General features: G+C 48.3%; 1 protein-coding gene across 1 annotated transcript in view; it reads left to right on the plus strand.

The window, feature by feature from the left end:
- The window catches only part of LRFN5 (leucine rich repeat and fibronectin type III domain containing 5), a 68,656-nt gene extending 54,435 nt beyond the window's left edge, over positions 1–14,221 (plus strand). The window contains exon 3 of the mRNA XM_035128624.2: positions 12,360–14,221. Coding sequence (XP_034984515.1) covers positions 12,360–13,365 — 1,006 coding nt within the window. The 3' untranslated portion in view covers positions 13,366–14,221. The remainder of the gene's footprint in view (positions 1–12,359) is intronic.
- The last annotated feature ends 7,003 nt before the right edge of the window (positions 14,222–21,224 follow it).

The following is a 21,224-nucleotide window of genomic DNA, read 5'->3' on the forward strand; positions in this document are numbered from 1 at the left end:
TCCGGGAAACCCCCGTTTTTCCAGCTGTCCCCAGCCGAAAAAATGGATTTTTTTTTGTTTTACCCCGGTTTATTCTGGCGCGGCGGCCATTTTGGAACTGTGCTGCAGCCATTTTGGAACTGGGCAGAGCAGCATCAAAAGTGGCTTCTGAGCATGCTCCGCCCAGTTCCAAAATGGCAGCCGCGCTACTTCTGGTATGCTAATTTCGGTCCGCTCCCTTATTTTTCAGAGAGGAACTTGGCAGGTATGCTGTAGAGTGGCTGAGAGTGTGTGACGGGCAGACACAAGCCTCATGGTGCCGTTTTGGGCAGCGTGGAGCCTGCAGACACCCAAGCCACTCCATCACTCCCAGGAGAGATGTGGGACCCAGTGACCCACCCCCCCAGCTACAAAGTCTGCCCCTGGTCTTGCAAGACTTCTCCCCCCAGGCCTTTGGGAACAGACTGCCTTTACCCAAAAGGCTGGTGCCATGTCAGTTTAATTGCAATTACTGGTATGGCTTCCATCGATGTTATCTATGTGCTTAGTTTTAACGCTAGCAGCGTTTAATTGTTTTTCAAGGATTGCTTTCCACCTCATGCTTTTAGAAGTCTTTCTTTTTATCTGTACGCCACCTGAAAACGTCAAAATGCAGAGCATTGGAAGTGCAAATATACAAAATGCAGTTTATGGAAGTCGATTAAAAAATGACAGAAATCAGCAATTTCTTCTTCTTCTGTGGCGATCACTCGTATCGGAGTAAGATTGTCTTCCATAAACATAGTTTTAACAATAGGTCCATAAGTGACCGTGGAGGCCAATTCTGGATCCACACATCCTTCCACAATGGGGACATTGGTTTCCAGGTGGGAGTTGATCACGGTGTGGATTTGCCAAGTGTGCCTTTCCCTTAGCATGTTTCTCCCTTGCGTCCTGAGTTCGAGTGTCTTCAAAGCCCAGGACACCTTTGATGAAGGCTGTTCTCCAACTGGAGCGCTCGCAGGCCAGGGTTTCCCAGTTTTCAGTGTTTATACTACATTTTAAAAGATTTGCCTTGAGACAGTCTTTAAACCTCTTTTGTTGACCACCAGCATTACGCTTTCCATTTTAAGATCGTAATAGAGTAGTTGCTTTGGAAGACGATCATCAGGCATCCGCACAACAATGTCCAGCAGCACCTTAGAGACCAACTAAGTTTGTTCTGGGTCTAAGCTTTTGTGTGCATGCACACTTCTTCAGATACTCTGAAATAGAAGTCACCAGACCCTTATATATAGTGAGAGGATGGGGTGGGGTTTTTCTCAGGAGGGTAGTGGGAGATGGGTGCTTGACTCAATGGGTATGGTAAACCTGTTGACAACTGTTAACGACTGCAAATAGTCCTACAGGAAAAAGCAAGGAATAGTATGCAGATGGTTAGCATATGTAATGAGACAGGAATCCAATATCTCTGTTAAGACCAGGTCTCTCCATAGTTTTCAGTTTAGTGATAAGTTGTAATTCAGCAACTTCTCTTTCAAGTCTATTTCTGAAATCTTTTGTAATAAGACAGCTGCTTTGAGACCTTGTATAGAATGTCCTGGGAGATTGAAGTGTTCTCCTACTGGTTTCTCTGTCTTGTGGTTCCTGATGTCAGATTTATGTCCATTTATCCTTTGGCATAGTAGGGTTTGGCCTGTTTGTCCAATATACAGTGGTGCCTCGACTTACGAATTTAATCCGTTCCGAAGGCACCTTCGTAGGTCGAAAAATTCGTAAGTCCAAAAGCGCCATTGGAAATGCGATTTCCCATAGGAATGCATTGGAAACGGAAAAATTTGTAAGTCGTAGCAACCCCATCTAAACCCCCCCCCTATCTAAAACCGCCACGGTTTTCCGTTCAGATGTTGAGAAATTCGTAAGCGTGCGGCCATTTGCCCCATTCGTAAGTCAAAAAATTCGGTTGTCGAGTCGTTCGTAAGTCGATGTACCACTGTAGAGAGCTGAAGGGCACTGTTGGCATTTGATGGCATACACAATGTTAGAAGATGAGCAATTAAATAGCCCTGAGATGGTATGTTTGACGTTGTTGGGGCCAGTAATGGTGTTGTCCGGGTGTATGTGGCAGCAAAGTTGGCATCTGGGTTTATTGCAGGCTCTGGTACCAGTGTCCATGTTAAGTCTGCTTGCTGTATTATTGTGGGTGAGGAGTTGTTTAAGATTGGGTGGCTGTCTGTAGGCAATGAAAGGTCTTCCTCCCAGAGCTTGAGAAAGAGAGCTGTCATTGTCTAGGAGAGGTTGTAGATCTCTGATGATGCGCTGTACTGTTTTAGCTTGGGGGCTGTATGTGATGTTCTGCTATTTTCTTTTTTGGGTCTGTCTTGCAGCAGGTTCTCTCTGGGGATCAGCCTCCTGGAAGTCTCCGCTGCTGGTGTAAGTCTTGGTGCATTTCAGGAAGTTGGGGGGTCTAGGAAAGTGCGGTGAAAGAGTAGCCAAAAATGTTCAGTGTTCTCAGGCCAGTTCTCTGGGACTCTCTGCCACTGGAGACTCAGTAGGGACCTTCTGTGCCAACTTCTAAAAGCCTGCTGAAAACCTTCTTATTCTATTCCTCTAGGTCTCTGCAGGCCATTAAAACTGCAACCTTCCACAATATTTTGTTGATGTCTGACATTTTGTTTTATTTTGTTGCGGTTTTTATGGGATGGTTTTATTGGTGTAAACCACTTTGATATTTTGTATGACACAGCAGTAGAAATATTCTTCATAAATAAGATGTCTGATGATGGGAAATGTAGTCCATTTCACTTTTTATTTGCAGGCTGCCTTTTCTGTATCTCTGCCCGCGAGATGCTTGCAAGCAGCAGGAGAAAAATTAATACACAGCAAAGATCAGACATCTCAAAGCAATCTGATCCAATGCAGATAAGAATAGGACCTTCACATAAACAACTTATATCAAATAAAGAAATGGCCAATAATACATTTAGAATATAATAGCACCCAATAATGAAATAGAAATTAACCCTCAACAATTGCAATAATAATAATAATAATAATAATAATAATAATAATAATAATAATAATAATTTATTATTTATACCCCGCCCATCTGGCCGGGTTCCCCCAGCCACTCTGGGCGGCTTCCAACAAAACAGAAATTCTAAAATACAGAAATCCAATAAATCATTAAAGGTAAAGGGGCCCCTGACCATCAGGTCCAGTCATGTCCGACTCTGGGGTTGCGGCGCTCATCTCGCTCTATAGGCTTAGGGAGCCAGCGTTTGTCCGCAGACAGCTTCCGGGTCATGTGGCCAGCATGACAAAACTGCTTCTGGCGAACCAGAGCAGCGCACGGAAATGCCGTTTACCTTCCCGCCGGAGCGGTCCCTATTTATCTACTTGCACTTTGATGTGCTTTTGAACTGCTAGGTGGGCAGGAGCTGGGACAGAGCAACAGGAGCTCACCCCATTGCAGGGATTCAAACCGCCGACCTTCTGATCAGCAAGCCCTAGGCTCTGTGTTTTAACCCACAGTGCCACCTGGGTCCCTTCACATAAACAACTTATGTCAAATAAAGAAATCGCCAATAATGCATTTAGAATATAATAGCACCCAATAATGAAATAGAAATTCACCCTCAACAATTGCAATAAATCATTACTAGGTTGTAATCAATAAAAATAGCAGTGAGTCAGAATGCATAAAATGCCATAATAATAATAATAATAATAATAATAATAATAATAATAATAATTATTATTATTTATACCCCACCCATCTGGCTGAGTCTCCCCAGCCACTCTGGGCGGCTCCCAATTGAATATTAAAACAATACAGAATTAAATATTAAAAGCTTCCCTAAACAGGGCTGCCTTCAGATGTCCTTTAAAATTAGGATAGCTGCTTATTTCCTTGACATCTGATGGAAGGGCGTTCCATGGGGCGGGTGCTGCTACCGAGAAGGCCCTCTGTCTGGTTCCCTGTAACTTCACTTCTCGCAATGAGGGAACCGCCAGAAGGCCCTCGGCGCTGGATCTCAGTGTCCGGGGTGAGCAGTGGAGGTGGAGATGCTCCTTCAGGTATACAGGACCAAGGCCATTTAGGACTTTAAAGGTCAACACCAACACTTTGAATTGTGCTCAGAAACGTACTGGGAGCCAGTGTAGATCTCTCGGGACTGGTGTTATGTGGTCTCGGTGGCCGCTCCCAGTCACCAGTCTATCTGCCGCATTCTGGATTAGTTGCAGTTTCTGGGTCACCTTCAAAGGTAGCTCCACGTAGAGCGCATTGCAGTAGTCCAAGCGGGAGATAACTAGAGCATGCACCACTCTGGTGAGACAGTCTGCAGGCAGGTAGGGTCTCAGCCTGCGTACCAGATGGAGCTAATAAACAGCTGCCCTGGACATAGAATTGACCTGCGCCTCCATGGACAGCTGTGAGTCCAAAATGACTCCCAGGCTGTGCACCTGGTCCTTCAGGGGCACAGTTACCCCTTTCAGGACCAGGGAGTCCTCCACACCTGCCCGCCTCCTGTCCCCCACAAACAGTACTTCTGTCTACAATACACAAAAAATGTAAAAGGACTGAATTGAGTAACAAAGTCAAATAATATATAGATATATATAAACCCCACCAACATCTGGCAGACCAGATGTTCTCCAGACCTCCTTGAAATGTGTTGGAACCAAAGTGTGGTCTCAAAGAGGGGAATGGCTATTTGTACGTTGCCTTGAGTCCCATCAGGGCAAAAGGCTGAGTCTGAATAAATATGTAATGTACAAAAAACAGAGAGGTGAGGGTTGAGGGAGTCAGGTAAACTTCTAGATTTGCTTTGAATTAATTGTGCATAGGTTTCTTTGCCAGAATGAGCCTGTCGCCAAAGCGGCTGGCGATAACCATTCAAAACATCCCAGTGCAGAGCGTTGGAAGTGGAAAAATAGGAAGTGCAGAGGAGGTCAGTAAATTCAGGAATGACAGAAATCAGGAACACTCCCATGGTTAGATTCTGATGAAACATTAGGAGGACCTTTCCGACAGTGAGAGCCAGGGCCGGATTTAGGTTTGATGAGGCCCTCAGCTCCTGCAGGTAATGGGGCCCGTGTTATGTCCAGCTGTCTTTTGTGAACAGCAAATTGTCGCTGGTTTTTGTGTTGAATATATGCTATATAGCCGACATGTCCACCAGGTAGATCACTGGACGTCTGTGGTAGATCACTTGTAGATCACTGGCTCCCCCCAAAGAAGCTCACCAACCTAAAAAAAACAGGGCTTTCCTCCTCCCTAAGAAAAAGCTCAACAATTTTGACCTGAACCCCCGAAAAGGGGCTAGATCACTGCCGGTTTTTAACTTTGTGAGTAGATCCCAGCCTCTTGGGAGTTGGCCACCCCTGCTATATGGTAATAGATGGACCTAATAGGTATCTAAAGCCATTTGCACATGCAGAATGTAGGCACCCTCTATATAGAAAGGCACAAACTAGTGATATTTTATGGAGCAGGCGAGCAGGCGGAGCTCATTTCTTACTTCATAGGAGCCTACACAACACAAAACACTGTTGCTCTAGGTAGGTTTTATTTTATTTGGTTTTTATATTATATTTTGGATCTTATATTTTATCTTATTTTTTATCTTATATTTTAGTTTATATTTTGTTTGATGGCAGGATGGATTCCCTTGGGAGGTGGCGGACTCACTTTCCTTGGAGGTTTTCAAACACAGCCGCCTGTCAGGGAACCTTGAGCTGTGATTCCTGCATTGCAGGGGGCTGGACTAGAGGACCCTTGGGGGTACCTTCCAATTCTGCAGCTCTTTGATTCTCTACAAGCACCAACTGGCTCCAGGCAGGAGGAAAGCAAAGCCTTTTTGCAGCCATCAGGTTTGATTTGTGCTTTATTTTTGGCTCATCCCCGCTGACCTTTAATCCGTCAAGGTAATCTGATTAGCGGAAGGATTGGAAAGTTAGCCCTACTCAGGAGACACTAACACCCTCTGTTTGGGGGAGGGAACGACAGGGGAAAAGGATATCCATGAATTATTTTTATTTATATATATCCATGGATGAATGACGGGAAGAGCGTGTGGACAAGGTGTTGGATTTGCTAAGGGGATTTGCTTTGAAGCTTCCTAATGGAGCAGTCACACCTTTCCAAACCGATTTGTCATAAATTATTCCCTTTTTCTCCCCCACTTTCCCAAGCCACGTCCTTGGGGAGGGAGCGGGATCCTGCAGATCAAAGCCACCCAGAAGCCTCCCCCCCCCCGACTCTCCCAGGACACCGGCAAGTTTCCTTGCAGTTTCTGCATCGGGCGAGAGAGCGTTTGCCGGGGACTCCCCTTGGGGGCTGTGGGGAGGGCTGGGTGTCTGTGGTTGTGGGGCTGCTCCCAGGGACTAGAACAGGCATCCCCAAACTGCGACCCCCCAGATGTTTTGGACTACAATTCTCATCATCCCTGACCACTGGTCCTCTTAGTTAGGGATCATGGGAGTTGTAGGCCAAAACATCTGGAGGGCCGCAGTTTGGGGATGCCTGGACTAGAAGCCTGAGGAGGAGAGGAGGCAGAAGGACAGAGCCTGTCCCGAGAGAGGATGCTCAGCCAGGGCGGTCCTGAGTCTTTGGAGACGTCTCAGGTTGTGTCTGGGCCCCTTGGACTGCTTGCCCCCGAGTCCGGGCCAATCGAGGCCAACTTGCGGTGGGCAGCTGCAGGGCCGTCTTGAGCATGCCTGGCGCCCTGGCGCAACGGATCCCTCCGGCGCCCCCCCCGCCCCGTTTCCCAGCCTGGCCATAGGGCCGGCCCTGGGCCAGGGGGCGCTGCCTGCCCCCGTTGTGATGCCCCTGCGCGGCGGAGGCGGCCCCAGGCCCGCACGCCTCTGGGGAGCGGCCTGAACAGCTGAGAGGTGGGTCTATGGCTGCATCAGGCGTCCGGCGCACCTGGGGTGGCCTCAGGCGGCCTCCACCGCACCTTGCAGTGGGTGCAGCGGCGCCCCTGGTAGCCTGGCGCCCTGCGCCACCGTACCCGGGCCTAGAGACGGCCCTGGGCAGCTGGCTGGCTCACCTCTCCACTTTGTTTTCTCGTTTTCCCTATATTTACAACCCACCCTATTTTTATGACTGTGGTTTATGACGTTGCTTTCTGGCTGCCGTCTTCCCTGAGACCTTCGGATGAAGGGAGCGTCATAAATAACATGATTTGCTTCTTTCTCCGGCCTTAGGAAGCCAGCAAGTGGCCTCGATACCTAGTTGGCCCTGCTGGTCCAGCTTGCTCTGTATTGCCTGCAGAGACTGGCACACAATTTCCAGGGGTTCAGGCAGGGAGATGCTCTAACCACTGAGCTACAACCCCACAGTACAGTAGTCCTAAGCTCACGGTTCCACATTTTCACAGCAGTTTGCCACCATTATTGTTGCCGTTACCCCACTAGCCTTTTAGTGTGATTTCCTCCAAATGGACAAACCTGTTTGCAATTTTGCTTGATAAAGACATTTTTTGTGAAACAACTTTCCATAATGAGTCTTTAGTTACAGGTAGGTAGCCGTGTTGGTCTGAGTTGAAACAAAATAAAAAAATTCCTTCAGTAGCACCTTAAAGACCAACTAAGTTTTTATTTTGGTATGAGCTTTCGTGTGCATGCACACTTCGTCAGATACACTGAAACAGAATCCACCAGACCCTTATGTATATTCAGAGGGTGGGGGTGGGGGTGATGGGAATGGGTGATGGGCTGATAGGAGTGGTAAACCTGTTGATGACTGTTAACGACTGTTAATGACTGCAATTGGTCTTGCGGGGGGGGGGGGGAAGCAAGGTGCAACAACATTCAACATACCATCTCAGGACTATTTAATTGCTCGTCTTCTAACATTGTGTATGCCATCAAATGCCAACGGTGCCCTTCAGCTCTCTATATTGGACAAACAGGCCAAACCCTACGCCAAAGGATAAATGGACATAAATCTGACATCAGGAACCACAAGACAGAGAAACCAGTAGGAGAACACTTCAATCTCCCAGGACATTCTATACAAGATCTCAAAGCAGCTGTTTTCTTGCAGAAAAAATTCAGAAACAGACTGGAAAGAGAAGTTGCTGAATTGCAACTCATTAGCAAGCTTAAAACCATGGAGCCACCTGGAATGAACAGAGACATAGGATTCTTATCTCATTATACATGATCAAGCTTTCCTTAGCACCTCAGCCCTTGCTTCCCCCCCCCCCGCAAGACCAATTGCAGTCATTAACAGTCATTAACAGTCATCAACAGGTTTACCACTCCTATCAGCCCATCACCCATTCCCATCACCCCCACCCTCTGAATATACATAAGGGTCTGGTGGATTCTGTTTCAGTGTATCTGACGAAGTGTGCATGCACATGAAAGCTCATACCAAAATAAAAACTTAGTTGGTCTTTAAGACGAGTCTTTGTTTGCTGTTTTCCTCCATTCCTGCCTTTACGTGAGCATTTGCCCTTGCAAGTGCCACTTTGGAGAACCGCATTGCAAAATCTGGAGAAGTGCGGGTTTCTGAAGGGTGGCCGTGTGTTTCAGTTCACATGCCATTCTGGAAAAGCCAAATTTGGGTCTCTTCTCCATTCTTATCTGTGAAAAGAGGACCTTGCAGGACTGTTGTGGGGATTAAACAAGGAGGGGGTGAGAACCATCTAAGGCGCCTCGAGCTCCTTGGGGAGAAAAGCTGGGATATAAATGCAGGAAATAAACAAGAAGACTTGAGAGCAAGGAGCAGGCCCCTCCCCTACCAGAAGTGGACACGGGGGTCTGATTCCTTTACCCACCCCTCTGTGTGTTGGGGAGCTTGTCTTTTTGCCATGGGGTATTTGCAACAAAGCCACCTTCTCCTCTGGCTTCTGCACTACTGAGAAAGAGGCGGCTGGGTGCCCTAAATGATCTCGGCCCAGTATACCTGAAGGAGCGTCTCCACCCCCGTCTCTCAACCTGGACGCCGAGGTCCCTCTCCCGAGGGTCTTCTGGTGGTTTCCTCACTGCGAGAAGTGAAGTTATAGGGAACCAGGCAGAGGGCCTTCGTGGTGGTGATGCCCGCTCTGTGGAACGCCCTCCCTTCAGATGTCAAGGAACTAAACAACTCTCTGACTTTTAGAAGACATCTGAAGAGAAGTTTTCAATGTTTGATGAGAGCCAGTGTGGTATAGTGGTGAAGAGAGGTAGACTTGTAATCTGGGGAACCGGGTTCGCGTCTCCGCTCCTCCACATGCAGCTGCTGGGTGACCTTGGGCTAGTCACACTTCTCTGAAGTCTCTCAGCCCCACTCACCTCACAGAGTGTTTGTTGTGGGGAAGGAAGGGAAAGGAGAATGTTAGCCGCTTTGAGACTCCTTCGGGTAGTGATAAAGCGGGATATCAAATCCAAACTCTTCTTATTGTATTTTTAATATTTTGTTGGGAGCTGCCCAGGGTGGCTGAGGAAACCCAGTCAGATGGGCACTGTATAATTATTATTATTATTATTATTATTATTATTATTATTATTATTATTATTATGCACCCCCCCTTGCCCCACAAGGCTTCTCTTCAGGCCTCCCAACCTGTTTCAGGTGGGAGGCAGAAAGAGGGCTCATCTTTTGCCAGGGACAAGCATCACGGAGCCTCCAAACCACCGTTTGTCCTGAGTGGCAGCTGAGGAGGAGCATCTTTTGGCAGCGGCTGGAGAGCGGGCGAGGAGAGGCTGCGGCCGGCAAGGCCCAGACCCACGTGACCCTCTGGCTCTGGGGTGCAGGCAGGGGGCAGAGCCACCCTGGGCAGCAAGAAAGGGGGAGCAGAGCGGAGTGGGTGGAATCTTGTTTTTTTGGGGGGGAAGTATGCATTGTGCGTCTGCATCTAATCTTGCCCCTCTCTAAAATGGATATATTGGTGTGTGTGTGTTTCTTTTTGTAAATCTACCAAAGAATGCAATAAAACAAAATCGGGATTCAGGGCTTTCCGTTGGTGGAGTGATGGCGGGGGATACAGGCAAAAAAGAGGGGGTCGAGGAGGGTCAGTTGTAGGGAAGTGAGCAATGTCCCTATTTTCATCTGAGGAGCGTGGGTGGGTATGCTGGAGGTGCAACGGCTTCCGTTCAAAAAGAGAACAAATCCCATGTTATGCAGGGAGCAGGGGGGGCAACAGCTCCTGCCCTCTTCCTGACTTTGGTGCTTTGAGTTTGGGGGTGCCCTGTCCCCTGGCGCTGCTTCTGAGTCTTCCTTCTCCGTTGTTTGACTCTCCTTGGCACAGCGAGAAGCGTTGGCTTCTTTCCTTTGTCTTCTTAAATAACGTTCGTTGAATTGTTTCTGCAAAGGTTATACAAAATTCTGCAAAACAGGGCAGGATCAGGCAGGATCGGCTGACAATTCGCAGAGTCCCCATGCAACCACCGGCCATAGCTGCCAAGTTTTCCCTTTTCTCGCGAGGAAGCCTATTCAGCATAAGGGACAATCCCTTTAAAAAAGGGATAACTTGGCAGCTATGCCACCGGCTGCTCGGTTTTATATTGCTGTAAACTGCTCTGCTACGATTTTTTACGATGCAGGGGTATATACATATTTTTAATAACTAAATAAATAGAAGGACAGATTGCTGTGGAACAAGGACAGATGAGAAACAAAAGGAAAGTAAAGAAAGCACAGGTGTGTGGATGCATCAAACGCAGCAACTGGAACTATTTCTGGCATAGACATTGCGGTTAGACAAGACAGGGTTGCAAAACGTGGGCCCTGTTATGGCTGGCCAGGGAAAGGAATTGAAAGTATTTGCAGGCCTGAGTCACTGCACTGGCCTTATTCGCTCGTGCACTGAGGGGGCTCCCAGCTCATGCTCCTCCTTGGTCGGCAAATGAAATAAAATCAAGCCAAACAGGTATGAAATTGCTGACCCCGTGTGCAGCAGCCATGGAAAAGGCAAATTCCACGATAGGAATAATTAGGAAAGAAATGGGAAGCAAAACTGCCAACATCATAATGCCTTTGGCCAGATCTATGGCGCAACTGCATCTGGAGTCCTGCATGCAGTTCTGGGTGCCTCACGTCAAAAAGGATGAAAATGAAAGGGATGAGAAAAGCCCCCCCCCCCCCGAAATGATTGAGGGGCTGGAGCAGGTTCTCTACGAAGAAAGGTTGAAGTGTTCGGGACTTTTTAGTTTTGAGGAAACACTAGACCTCATGGACATCCAATGAATGAATGTGGGGAGATTCGATCCTCCTTCATGCAGTGCATAGTTAACTTACGGAACTCACTGCCACAGGAGGGAGGGAGCAACGGCCACCAACAGGGCCATCTTTAGCATATGCGCCGCCAGGGGTGCAAAGATCCGCCTAGTGCCTCCAAATTTAGTTTAGCTGCCCCCAAGTTTTTAAGGGGGGGCACTCAAAGTTGTTGAGCTTTTGGGGGGGAGGAAAATCGCACACCTGTAACAATGACTAAGTTTGTCACTGGTATGAGCTTTTTCTTCAGATACACAGTTGTCCACAGGTTTGCCTCACCTATCAGCCAATCCCCCATTCCCACCACCCTTCTAAGTAATACCCCTCCCCACCCTCTGACTATACATAAGGGTCTGGTGACTTCTGTTTCAGTGTATCTGAAGAAGTGCGCATGCACACAAAAGTTCATACCAATGACAAACTTAGTTACTGGAAGGAATTTTTTTATTTTGTTTTGACTACGGCAGACCAACACACAGCTACCTACCTGTAACATTTTGGCAAGTTTACTTGGTGTTAAAAACCACCTATATAGATTCAGGTAGGTAGCTGTGTTGGTCTGACGCAGTCAATATATATATAAATAAAAATAATTGTCCAGTAGCACCTTAGAGACCAACTAAGTTTGTTCTTGTTATAAGCTTCCATGTGCATTCTTCATCTGAAGAAGTGTGCATGCACGCAAAAGCTTCTACCAAAAACAAGCTTAGTTGGTCCCTAACACACACATGGACCCAGGTGGCGCTGTGGTTAAACCACTGAGCCTAGGGCTTGCCAATCAGAAGGTTGGCGGTTCGAATCCCTGTGACGGGGTGAGCTCCCGTTGCTTGGTCCCAGCTCCTGCCAACCTAGCAGTTCGAAAGCACGTCAAAATGCAAGTAGATAAATAGGAACCGCTACAGCGGGAAGGTAAACAGCGTTTCCATGTGCTGCTCTGGTTTGCCAGAAGTGGCTTTGTCATGCTGGCCACATGACCTGGAAGCTGTACGCCGGCTCTCTCGGCCAATAATGCGAGATGAGCGCGCAACCCCAGAGTCGGTCACGACTGGACCTAATGGTCAGGGGTCCCTTTACCTTTTAACACACACATATATATATATATATCGACCACCTATATAGCTCCTCTAAGATTCTGAGGTTGGTCCTCCCAGTCCAACCCAGTGACGTGTTTCTTCTCTCTGTCCCTCCGCAGAATGATCCCTCCCACGAGCAAGACCTTCCTGGTCAACAACCTGGCGGCGGGGACGGTCTACGACCTGTGTGTCCTGGCCATCTACGACGACGGCATCACCTCCCTGACGGCCACCCGCGTGGTGGGCTGCATCCAGTTCACGACGGAGCAGGACTACGTGCGCTGCCACTTCATGCAGTCCCAGTTCCTGGGGGGCACCATGATCATCATCATCGGGGGCATCATCGTGGCCTCCGTGCTGGTCTTCATCATCATCCTCATGATCCGCTACAAGGTGTGCAACAACGGCGGGCACCCCAAGGCCGCCAAGGTCAGCAACGTTTACTCCCAGACCAACGGGGCCCAGCAGGCCCAGCAGCCAGGCTTCGGCGGCGCCGGCGCTGCCCTGCCGCCGTCGGGCTCCAAGCAGGCCGTGGGGCGCGAGGAGAGCCTGCAGTGCTGCAAGGTGGGCGGCGAGGGCTCAGCGCGGCCGGCGGACGCCTTTCCCGGCCAGGACTCCTGCTCCACTTCTGCCGGCGCCGGCGCTACCTCCGCTCTGCCGCCCACGTGGACTCCGGGGCCCCCCGCTTCCCAAAAGCTGAAGCGCAAGCCCACGCCAAAGTCCGGCAGCCACGACGCCGTGCCGAGCGAAGGGGCCTCCTGCTCCTCCGCGTCCGGCGGCCTCGAGTCGCAGAACACGAACCGCAACAACTCCACGGCGCTGCAGCTGGCCGCCCGGCCAGCGGACTCTTCCCTGGGGGCAGCCCCCACCCACAAGAGAGCGCAAGCCAAGCCAAGTAAGTTCCTCACCTTGCCCGCCGACCCGTCCCGTGCCAGGCGCAGGTACTCCCTAAACGGAGAGATCATGGAATACCACTGTTACCTTAACTCCCCGAATCCGGGCGGATTTTGGTCTAAGCGGAGCCTGTCCATGAATGGGATGCTCCTTCAGACAGACTCCTCCGAGGCGGATAGTGGCCAAGCGACTTTCTCCAGTTCGGAGTGGATATTGGAAAGCACGGTGTGAGCCGCCGGGGGTGTGTGGCTGTTCTTTTTTTTATTTTGCCAGTCCTAAAAAAGGACGGAGGTTCCGCCCGCCCTCCAAACACTGTCCAAGAACTCGTGTCCCGGTGGGGGCAGAGGCTGGATTTTTCCTGCCCCTCTCGCCTCTCTGTGCAGAGCGGGGCGTGGACCACCGAGGAGCACCCTTTCTCACCACCTTTTCTCTCTTGGGGTTTCCGTTTAATCTAACAACCGGAGGGAAATATTGGCAAGGAAACAAAGATTTAAGGGGAAAGCACAAGAGTCGAGTGGGGTCTCCGCCTGTGCTAGGATCGGCACCCAGGTCCCCCCCTAGCTGATCAAGGACCCAGGAGAGAGAGAAAGAGCCTTGGCCAGGGGGGAAGAAAGAGCCGTTTGTAGAAGGGCCTCGTTGCTCTTTCCTCGTGCCAACGGACGGCTGCTTTTCTGATGGATCAGTAGACAAAAAAGGGAGAGGGAGCCTTTCTAAATCGAGCCAAGTGTCTTCTGCCCTCTTTCCCCCTGTGACTTTGGTCCTGCCTTCCTTTCTGGCCCAACGCTGTACAAAACCCATCAACTCTGTGTTGCTACGTTGTGTAAAATAAAATATTCCTTCAATACCTTCAGCCGGTGTGACCAAGCCATGCCCTTGAAATGACCCTCCTTGGTTCAGAGGTGCTGGGGGTGCCCTGTCCAGGTGGCCGATGGGGAGAGGGGGAAGGAGGAGGTCTCTGCCCCTGCCCCCTGGCCAGGCTTCCCAATGGGCAGAGGTCATCTGCTATAGAGGCAGGATGGAGCCGGGATGGAAGTGTGTCTGGTCAGAGAGCCTGTCCATCTCTCTCTTGGTAGCTGTGAGTAGGAGCCGGGGGTCTCTAGCAGCAGAGAAAGTGGGTCAGCGGTGCTACAGGCTGGCCAGCCTTGCTTTCTGTGGGTCTTGTTGGCTCTAGGGGGATTTCTCCAGGCTGAGTCAGCAGCATTTATATTTGTGCCAATTTCGCTCTTTTGTTCCTTCTATTTGTGCGAGGCTATGAGTCAGCTTTCCAGGCAGAAAGGACGGCCTGTTGCAATGCAATAAAACTGATAGAAAGTGGTTAAAACACCCCGAAACAGAGCAGCCGTAAAACCTCTGCAACGCTCGCCCCGGGAAATCTCTCGAGGCTTCTGCAAATTCCTTCTTGGGGCTCCAAATGGCTTAATCTTGTTTCTGGAGTTGCCCCGGTGCTCGATCGATCCCTTGTTCTCCTGGACAAATCCTAGAAGCCGCTCACAGTATGGCTGTGCGCTTTCAGCCCCAGGTCGCTGACGGATCCCAGGGAAGGAATTGCATTCGCTCGCAAAGAGGGATCTCGGCGTGATTTCACAATTGCGTCAAGATTCCTCCTTCGTTTGTTCCATGATAGACTTAATGCATATGACAAGTGGGCTCGGTTGGCTTCTCTGTTTTGAGAACTTGTGTGGGCAGAAGAAAAAATACAACAACTGAAACTCAAAATGTGCCTGTGCCAATTCAAAGATGAATGCCCCCCCCCCAAGTACTCCCATCACCCCACACCACCCGTGGGTTCTTCCTTGGCCTTGCCTGCTTTCTGGGTCCTTCCTTTGGGGTTACTTTGGGGCGCCAATGAGCTTCTCTCTTTGCTTAGGGTGAATCTGGTGGGGAAGGAAAATGAGCCTCTCTTGCATTTTCTCCCTCCAGAGTCAGCTCCTCTTGCTTGCAAAGCCTCCCCTCCCCCACTCTCTTTCTATTTATTATATTTATTTAGTTCCATTATATTTCTTATTCCCCCTGATATGAACTCAAGGCTATTTTTACCTAAAATTACTCACTGAGTGGCATTTTTAAAAGTCACCTCTCTGGCCAAGTCCATCCAAAGCAGCTTGCAACATTATTATTATTATTATTATTATTATTATTATTATTATTATTATTATTATTATTATTATCATTCCCACATGCAAATTTAAACGGCACAGAGGGAATACAGAAAGCTAAAAATGTCACAAAGACAATAGCTGAAAATGAATTAAACTCTAATATGATTAAAACAATATAAAATAACCGAATCTATTAAAATACAGATAATAAAAGAACATTAAGAAAAAAAAACCCCAATGGGCCAGCTGTTCTTTAGCCGTGTTTCCTTCATTGCATTTGCTGCATCCTTTCAGTCTATTATGGCTTTAACCTTTGCATGTCTAAAACTGTTGTGTTTTCCCCTTGGTTTTAGTGTTTTATCTCTTTGAGATAAACTACTTTGAGATCATTTTACAATCAAGCTCTGCAATCATTTTATGAAAGGACTAAATAATAAATAATTGCAGGGGTGGGCTAAATGCCTCTCGGGGTCCCTTCCAGCTCTACAATGCTGTGATTCTATTAATAATGTATAGACTACCCTAAAAGAAGGCAGTGAAAACAAAATAGGAGCAGTATAATTTAGACAAAAAGCCCAATCTTAAATTTCAGGTCCTGGCCCTAAATAATAATAATAATAATAATAATAATAATAATAATAATAATAATATATTTATACCACGCCCATCTGGCTGGGTTTTCCCAGCCACTCTGGGCAGCTTCCAATAAAAGATTAAAAGTACATTAAAACACCAGTCATTAAAAACTTCCCTAAACCAATGCTGCTTTGGAGAGAAAATGTTCAGAATTGCCATAGCCGGTCCCCTTTCTGGAAGTTGTGTGGCTTGGGGGTCTGTTTGTTTGTTTGTTTCATAAAATTTACACGTCGCTTGATTGTTGAAAACAAATAAGCCTCAAAGCAGTTTACAAGGAAACCATCGAGAAAAATTGACAGCAACACTTTAAAACATGCATGAAGTTAAAATGCTAGTAACAGATTAAAACTCACACCAGCTTTTCAGGGACCTGAGTTGAGGTAGTTCTGATGAGGTTGTTTTGAGCAGGGACCCCCCAAGAGAACATGGCTGGATCTCAAGAGGCAGGGAGTTCCAAAGTGTAGCAGCTGAATGTGGTGCCTGTCACAGTGTGGGACTCTGGAACTCCCTGCCACAGGAGGCAGAGATGGCTGCCAACCTGGATGGCTTTCAAAGAGGATTGGCGGAGGAGAGGGCTGTCCATGCCTAGGACTGGACTGAGGTGGTCACCTGGTCAAACCCTTCGAAATGCAGGAATCACAGGGAAAGAATCCCAGGCTGGTGGCCACCCGGGGGGGGGTGTGGGGTGGACCGCTCCGGGAGCCTCACTGACATTTGGTGCGCCGCCCGCCCGTGACTCCCAAGCCTACCCCAAGCCATCGTGGTAAGGGGGGAGCTGCGCCGCTTTGCCGATAGCATCCCCCTCCCCCTTCGTTTTGACAGCTTGGGGGGGGCTTGGGAGTCACAGGTGGGCGGCATGCCAAATGTCCGCCATGGGTGGCTTGCTTTGCCCCTGGCTGCAGGGCGCGCACTGCTCCGGGCCCCTAGGGAGGGCACCCTGCGCACCACGCCCCCCCCTTGGGAGCACGCCCGCCCTAGGCAGCCTGGGCATATGGTCTGCTGCTGGGCCATCCAACCTCTGTTTGGAAACTTCCAATGAAGGTTACAGAATCCTAGGATTGTGGAGTGTGGGGGGGGGGGGAGACCCCAAGGGCCATCTAGGAGGTAGCCACCGGCCCCATCCCAGCGCAAGGCCCCACCCTTCCAGACAAAAGGGACTGGAGGAGGGTGAAGCTGGGGACAATCCTGAGGGCCGCATAGAGAGCCCGCAAGGGCCACGGTCATTCCCTGGCCCTAAACTAGGCAGCCTTGACACTTGCAGACCAGGCAATTGCTGCTTGGCCTCCCATTCTTTGGTCTCTCATGCACACTCTCCCCTGGGGCGCCTCTGCAAGTTCAAAGCTCTAGGCTGACATCCTTGGCCCGCTGACCCGGGTTAACCCAAGAGGACTTGCTCCTGAGGAGTAATTGATCCGGTTTCGCTAGACTAAACCCTGCCTTACTCTGAGCACAAAGAACGACGTGTGTGAATGTGGGCCATTATTATTTGTAACAAAATCTGTGTGCAGCTTTCCTGAAAACAAAAGTTCTAGCAGTTTGCGAAGAACATAAAATATGCATTAAAAGAATGCAAAAGATACATTAAAATAAAAAAGCAACATTGAAAGCATTTGGGGGTTGGAGTAGATGACCCTTCCAACTCTACAATTCTTAAGTTCATAGAAAAGCAGAAGGAATAAAATTCACAGTTAAAAGCACGCATTCTGAGCTAAATAGGCAGATTTTTTTATTTAAAAAAATGCATCAACTTTGCAAAACACACGTACATTCTTTAGGTCACTGTTTACCCTGAGCACATCATGGGCCATATATTTTGTGGTGCTCTCTCTCCAACCCCCCCCCCTCAGGTGCCGGAAGTCATAGCTGCCAAGTTTTCCCTTTTCTCGCGAGGAAGCCTATTCAGCATAAGGGAAAATCCCTTTTAAAAAGGGATAACTTGGCAGCTATGCCGGAAGTTTATCTACAGGGACGAGAGCTTCCTTTTCTCTCCTGCCTTCTAGGCCATCCTGCTTGGGGCTGGCGGGTTGGAATCAGAAACGATGGTATGGTGCTAAACTTTCCTAGCAAAGTGTGGTTTGTCATTTTCATGGTTAGTTCAAAGCATGAGGCAGATGCTTCCAAACTCATTTTGGGGACGGGGGACAGGCAGGGACCGACTCAAAGCTGCCTGGCTCCTAGTCTGCTAAGCAATGGTTTGGCATCACGACCAAACTGGGTTATTCATCATCACCATCGTCATTTTATTTGTATTCCGTCTTTCCATAGTTAAAACAATGCTCAAGGCGGCTTACAACATGACAAGGTTTACATAATTATGTTGTTGTTGTTGTTGTTTAGTCGTGTCCGACTCTTTGTGACCCCATGGACCAGAGCACGCCAGGCACTCCTGTCTTGCACTGCCTCCCGTAGTTTGGTCAAACTCATGTTCGTAGCTTCGAGAACACTGTCCAACCATCTCGTCCTCTGTCGTCCCCTTCTCCTAGTGCCCTCAATCTTTCCCAACATCAGGGTCTTTTCCAAGGATTCTTCTCTTCTCATGAGGTGGCTAAAGTATTGGAGCCTCAGCTTCACGATCTGTCCTTCCAGGGAGCACTCAGGGCTGATTTCCTTAAGAATGGATAGGTTTGATCTTCTTGCAGTCCATGGGACTCTCAAGAGTCTCCTCCAGCACCATAATTCAAAAGCATCAATTCTTCGGCGATCAGCCTTCTTTATGGTCCAGCTCTCACTTCCATACATAACTACTGGGAAAACCATAGCTTTAACTATACGGACCTTTGTCGGCAAGGTGATGTCTCTGCTTTTTAAGATGCTGTCTAGGTTTGTCATTGCTTTTCTCCCAAGAAGCAGGCGTCTTTTAATTTCGTGACTGCTGTCACCATCTGCAGTGATCAAGGAGCCCAAGAAAGTAAAATCTCTCACTGCCTCCATTTCTTCCCCTTCTATTTGCCAGGAGGTGATGGGACCAGTGGCCATGATCTTGGTTTTTTTGATGTAGAGCTTCAGACCATATTTTGCGCTCTCCTCTTTCACCCTCATTAAAAGGTTCTTTAATTCCTCCTCGCTTTCTGCCATCAAGGTTGTGTCATCTGCATATCTGAGGTCGTTGATATTTCTTCCGGCAATCTTAATTCCGTCTTGGGATTCATCTAGTCCAGCCTTTCGCATGATGAATTCTGCATTTAAGTTAAATAAGCAGGGAGACAATATACAACCTTGTCGTACTCCTTTCCCAATTTTGAACCAATCAGTTGTTCCATATCCAGTTCTAACTGTAGCTTCTTGTCCCACATAGAGATTTCTCAGGAGACAGATGAGGTGATCAGGCACTCCCATTTCTTTAAGAACTTGCCATAGTTTGCTGTGGTCGACACAGTCAAAGGCTTTTGCATAGTCAATGAAGCAGAAGTAGACGTTTTTCTGGAACTCTCTAGCTTTCTCCATAATCCAGCGCATGTTTGCTATTTGGTCTCTGGTTCCTCTGCCCTTTCGAAATCCAGCTTGCACTTCTGGGAGTTCTCGGTCCACATACTGCCTAAGCCTGCCTTGTAGAATTTTAAGCATAACCTTGCTAGCGTGTGAAATGAGCGCAATTGTGCGGTAGTTGCAGCATTCTTTGGCACTGCCCTTCTTTGGAATTGGGATGTAGACTGATCTTCTCCAATCCTCTGGCCATTGCTGAGTTTTCCAAACTTGCTGGCATATTGGGTGTAGCACCTTAACAGCATCATCTTTTAAAATTTTAAATAGTTCAGCTGGAATATCATCACTTCCACTGGCCTTGTTATTAGCAGTGCTTTCTAAGGCCCATTTGACTTCACTCTCCAAGATGTCTGGCTCAAGGTCAGCAACCACACTACCTGGGGTGTACGAGACCTCCATATCTTTCTGGTATAACTCCTCTGTGTATTCCTGCCACCTCTTCTTGATGTCTTCTGCTTCTGTTAGGTCCTTACCACTTTTGTCCTTGATTATGGTAATCTTTGTACGAAATGTTCCTTTCATATCTCCAATTTTCTTGAACAGATCTCTGGTTTTCCCCATTCTATTGTTTTCCTCTATTTCTTTGCATTGCTCATTTAAGAAGACCCTCTTGTCTCTCCTTGCTGTTTTTTGGAAATCTGCATTCAGTTTCCTGTATCTTTCCCTAATTATTTAATTATTATATATAATACATAATTATATAACATAACAAAAGTCATAAACAATCAATAAAACACATCAAAAGGTACACAACCAAATGGAAAACAATTTCCACATAAATCATACAATCTAAAGCTAAAAATACAACATCAATATCAATAACAATTTAGAATGGCATAGATAAGAAACCAAAAGCAATATTTAAAAAGGAGCCCTCTCCGTCGAGCAGCAGCAGCAGCAGCCCTTTCTTATGTCCTAATGCTTGGCTTTGGCCTGTTCTTCGCCAGCCTGCCTTCACGGAAGCTTCCAAGAATGAAATGCAGGGAGGCGATAAATCCGGCTGGAGCCAACATGATAAAGACAGAACAAGGTGCAAACAGCCTGGGAAGGAGAAAACATTTAAGAATCAATAGAAAACCACATATAACAGAACCTGGGTTTTGTTTTTTTTAAGCAGCTATAGCTAAAAGGCTAATTATAGAATGCCATAGCTTCCAGCTTGCCATAGCTGGAAAGACAGCTAGTTCTTCATGCAGTGCATGGATGAACTGCAGAACTCCCTGCCACAGGAGGCAGACATGGCTTGAAAAGAGGATGAGGCACATTCATGGAAGATTCAAGCGCACTTTCTCCCCTCCTCTGGTTTCCAGCAACTGGCATTCAGAGAAGCAGAGCAACATGCCTCACACCCCTGGATAGCCCTCTCCTCTTCCAGGAATTTGTCTCGCCCTCTTGTAAGGCCATCTAGGTTGCTGGCCATCTCTGCCTCCGGTGGCAGTGAGTCCCACAGTTCAACCCGGCACTGTGTGCCGAAGCCTTTTCTTTCCTGGGTCCCGGGTCCTCCTGCGGGGGGGGGGGGAACCTGGCTCCATCTTTCCTGCTTGAGGGGAAGATGCTTAGACGGGCAGGTGGGCGGCAGGGAGGGAGGGAGCTGGTGGAAGTTCTCCCCTTCCAGGTTGGTTCTGCTTTTGTGAAGTTGAGGAGCTGAGCCAAGCCGGGCGTTTTGTCTCCTTATAGATCTCTTTCTCTTTCTCTCTCTCTCTCTTTCTGTTTCTCTTTCACCACACAGAAGCTGGCAGCAGCCTGAAGAGTGCTTGCCACCCTCCTCCTCCTCCTCTTCCTCCTCCTGAAAACGTGGCCGCCCACGTTTGCACCCGACAAAAATCCATTCGGTTTCAACTCACCGGAGACTGAGAATAGGGCCAAATTCTG

The sequence above is a fragment of the Zootoca vivipara genome, chromosome 1 (genome assembly GCF_963506605.1).
Source record: "Zootoca vivipara chromosome 1, rZooViv1.1, whole genome shotgun sequence".
NCBI lineage: Eukaryota > Metazoa > Chordata > Lepidosauria > Squamata > Lacertidae > Zootoca > Zootoca vivipara.